The sequence below is a fragment of the Rhipicephalus sanguineus genome, chromosome 8, assembly GCF_013339695.2.
Source record: "Rhipicephalus sanguineus isolate Rsan-2018 chromosome 8, BIME_Rsan_1.4, whole genome shotgun sequence".
Taxonomy (NCBI): Eukaryota; Metazoa; Arthropoda; class Arachnida; order Ixodida; family Ixodidae; genus Rhipicephalus; species Rhipicephalus sanguineus.
In genome coordinates this window covers 84,344,554-84,348,663 of record NC_051183.1, presented here as the reverse complement: position 1 = coordinate 84,348,663, position 4,110 = coordinate 84,344,554, and the positions used below count along the sequence as shown (strand labels likewise).

General features: G+C 51.5%; 1 protein-coding gene across 1 annotated transcript; it reads right to left on the bottom strand.

Annotated features, from left to right (window-relative positions):
* Positions 1–1,339: 1,339 nt before the first annotated feature.
* On the bottom strand, positions 1,340–2,380 carry LOC119403355 (uncharacterized). Its single transcript, XM_037670296.1, has one exon. It carries the CDS (start codon positions 2,378–2,380, stop codon positions 1,340–1,342), a length of 1,041 nt encoding a protein of 346 aa, XP_037526224.1.
* Positions 2,381–4,110: the final 1,730 nt, after the last annotated feature.

Genomic DNA, 4,110 nt, shown 5'->3' with positions numbered 1-4,110 from the left:
TTTCAGATGCAGTGCCGTAGAGAGTCGGCAAGAGCAGAAATCGTACGCTTTGCTAAGCGGTGACGCGTGCGCTTTGCTAAGCGGTGCTAAGCGGTGACGCGCTTTGCTAAGCGGTACTCTTGGGCGACACCGGAACCAGCCGCATGTTTCCCAAATATTTTTATTGTGTTTAGGTTAATTATCGCTATCAGTTCTTGGTTTGTTTTGTTAATTATATTATTTTAAACCTTGTTCGGTCATGTTAATCTGGGTTTGAGAATTGATAGCCTTTTCATGGCCCATATTGAGCTCTTTAGTGTGAGCGTGACAACACCACACGAGATCCACAGATGGACGAGAAGCCGGGCCCCAGAGTGCTACGCACTAAAATTGTGCGCAGCTTACACTAGTTGGGGAAATGCTGGAACCAACCGAGGAGCAAGTGCTCAGACTAGCTGTTTTGCTAGTAATGCGAAGCTTATGCTAGAGATTCAGAGCTTTTGCTAGTTGTACATATTATGTCTAGATCTGGCTATTCTTATCCTATTTTGGTCGGTTTTCCATACTACGCACGTGCCACGTGGTTTGGCACATACATGCCACCTGACTAGTTATGTGCTGTTACGTGGCTTTCTTCACGCGACTAATAGTTACGTGGTTTTACTTGAAATAAGTTCTGTGACTAGCTGTTACGTGGTTTTCAGAGGGAACATGTGACGTGATTAGCTGTTACGTGATTTTGCAAGAAGATGTCACATGACTAGCTGTTACGTGATTTCAGTTACGTGGACAGTTGTTACGTGTATTTAGAGGGAACATGTCACGTGAGTAGCTGTTATGTGTTGTGATTTTAGTCTCGTCAATAGCTGTTACGTGTTTTTTGGAGGGAAATGTCACGTGACTAATTGTTACGTTATGCTACGTGATTTTCAGTACCGGGACTAGTGGTTACCTGATGTTATGTGGTTTCAGTCACGTGACAAAATTTTGCGTGTTTGTGACGTAATTTTAGTTCTGTGGCTAGCTTCGCAGCCGGAGAAGGTCCATGTGGTTGGTCGCAGGCCTATGTGTCTGAAGTATAAGGCATCGGTCCCAACTAGAAGCTGATACGACGACGGCTCACTTGCTCAACACACTGATATTATATTACAACGACGTCGACAGTGGCACAATCAGTTTTGACCAGTTGGTTAAACGCATCGTCGGCCATCCCTTTTATATGGAGAAACTTGTGTGTGTAAGAAAGAAGAGAACAGAGACGGCACCCTTGCTGCGGGCCGGGTGGTCTTATCCTACTTCTTCGTCGTTGTCCTCCTCCGCTTGCCTAGCGCACGACCTTGCGCGAGCGGCGCTGCCTTCCTTACACTCGGCCACGCTGCGGCATTGCATGGCAGTCGGGCTGCGGAAATGTCTCTGGAGGGCGGAATTGGCTGTTTCTTGCCGGTCTTTGCAGGTCTCCGTACTTGTGCGACTGTGTTGGGTGAAGTGCAGATATTTCAGGCGGGCGACACTGGCTGTGCCGCGTTGGTCGTCGCAGGACCACAGGCCCTGGACCCTGAAGCGCCATCTTTAGCGAAAACGTCTCTGGCGGGCGGTACTGGCTGTGCCTGGGTGGTCTCTCTTGTTCGTGCCGCGGCGTGTGTGGCTGTAGTATCGATGACTCAGGTGGCCGACATTGGCTGCCTCGTTGCGGCCGCAGGTCTCGGCCACGCTGCAATTCAACGTGCTCTGCAGAAGGCGCAACTAGCGGGTAGCAGTGAATAGTCGCTGCTGGACGAAGGTCCCTCCGACGATCGTCCTGTCGCACTCCTGAACGTGCAGTCGGAGGTCTTTTGCACCATAAGGTTGAGGGCCGTGACATTTCATGTTGAGAAAAGATAAGCACCGTGGCCTCATAGGCAGGCTTCAGGTGCAAGGCAGGGTTTACGTCCACCCTAAGGTCTCGTCCCGCAGAGCTGCCCAGGTCAGGTGAGCTTATGTCACCATCCGAACCACCGGTGGACTTGGGCTCTTGTGACCGGTCTTCGATGATAACTTTGGCAGACACCTCGGCTTCATTTAGGGACTCGCCACTATTCAAGTGGTGGGCGTCCGACGGCCCTAGAGGTGGTATGGGTGGGGCATCGGGTGCCATGACAGGTGGTTCCGGAGCAGGCTTCTTCATGGTAGACGATAGTATGTGAAGGGGTTCTGGTATTTTTAGCGGCTCCGGTGGGTCTTTGAACACAGTGATGGATGACATGGGCTCTTCCCGACCTTCCCGATAGACGTACGTGTCAGGTACGAGAAGACCTGGTAACTGCGTGTTCGCACGCGCTGCTGGTCTTGGAGGGCGCGTCACCGACCATTGTTGCTTGAAGGCGGTCGTGGTCTCTGGTGATGGTACTGTCGATTGTAACATTGTGGAATAGGAACTCTGTGGCGGGGAACCCTCGTCGCGGCCGGTGTTTTGTCTACCGCGTGGCCTTCGGCGATGCTCTCTGCGCAAGGGTTGCAGGGAACAACTGTACCGTCCAAGGGGTTTTCCGCAGCTCCCATCCGCGGTAGACAGTGGGTCGGTAGGCAGGGGGTCGCAGGCTTGAAAAAGCGGGCGAAAGAGATTCGTCAACCTCGCACACCACTCCGACCAGGATCGCTGCCGGACGCCTTCGTAGGCATGCCATGCCTTGGCAGCATTGCGAAGGCGGTCGATAGCAATCAGCCATTTTTGATGGTCCGACCAGGCGTGGTGGGTGCCGAGCGAGTTGATTGTCTCAACCCACTCGAAGACGTCGTCCTGGAAGCCGCGGAACAACGGCACTGCCCAAACTGCCGACGATGGTGAAGCGGCAGGCGAGAACCCGGAGTTCAACGACGTCACGCGGTGGTGTTGACGACAGAGTTCCGTCCACGAGGACACGCAAGAGTTCCGCGCCGTTGTCGGTTGAGGCGCCCGACGAGCCATGGGCGGTGTCAACGGCGTACGCGGCGGTCCCGGTCCTCATAGCGGATGAATCCATGGTCAAGGACGCGTGGACGGCGTCCCTGCTCATGAACAGGTATGACGGCGTCGGTGAAACGGTGTGGAGCCGTCGAGGAAGCCTAGGCGCCGTACCCGAACGGTGGTGGCAGAGGTGGTAGGTTTGTGGGTGCTGAGGAGGCCTAGACGCCGTCCTCTACTCACGCTTACTGCGGCTGCGCGTTGACTGGTGTCATGGACGAGGTTCGCGCTTACGGTTCGATGGTCGCAGACTGCGCCATTGTAAGGAAGAAGAGAACAGAGACAGCACCGTTTCTTGGTCAATCCCCCAGAGTGGGTGTGAGCCATTTATAAAGGTCATCATCATCATCATCACCCTTGCTGCTGGCCGGCTGGTCCTATTCTACTTCGTCGTCGTTGTCCTCCTCCGCTTGCCTAGCGCACGACCTTGCGCGAGCGGCGCTGCCTTCCTTACATATGTTTTCAGTCATGCTCACATCAGCTGATCGACAAAGGCCCAGAAAAATCCTGTATGTCGAGAAAGTAACATTCCATCGACGTCCAAACAGGGGGTTCCACATATTTTCTTGCGGCCTGCGGCCGACCGAAGGTATATATATATATATATATATATATATATATAATATATATATATATATATATATATATATATATAATATATTAGGGGTGTGCGAAATTCGAGTTTCGAATTCGAATCGAATAATTCGGTTCCACTTTTGAATATCTACTATTACAAATTTCGAATAATTCGACAGGACGAATATCTAAGAGGCGACAAATGCCAATGGTGCCACTTGGTTAGGGTAGGGTGGCTACAAATAACACTAACGCCGTTACAGTAGGCCTTTCGTTAAAACTGTCGCTGATATTTTGGTTCATAAGCAAGTGCATGTTTACTTTAAAAGAGATTTTGTCATGTCCGCACGTATAGGCTCCAGCAAAAGAAGGCCATGGAAGAGTCTGGGAGACTGTCGAACTGCTAGCTTCAAAAAATAACCAGCACACTGGCTCAGACATTATAGTGAAGAGGTTCAAAAAGCACTTCAATGAGCGCCTGAGGCAAAGAAAGGATGATCCTTCGAAATGCTGGAAAGAGCATGGAGCTGCACGTTATCCAGGTATCACCAAAATTGCTTTGCGATAGCTTCCAT

Coding starts and splice junctions, on each gene's coding strand:
- LOC119403355 (XM_037670296.1), bottom strand. CDS start 2,380: ATGTTACAATCGACAGTACCATCACCAGAGACCACGACCGCCTTCAAG.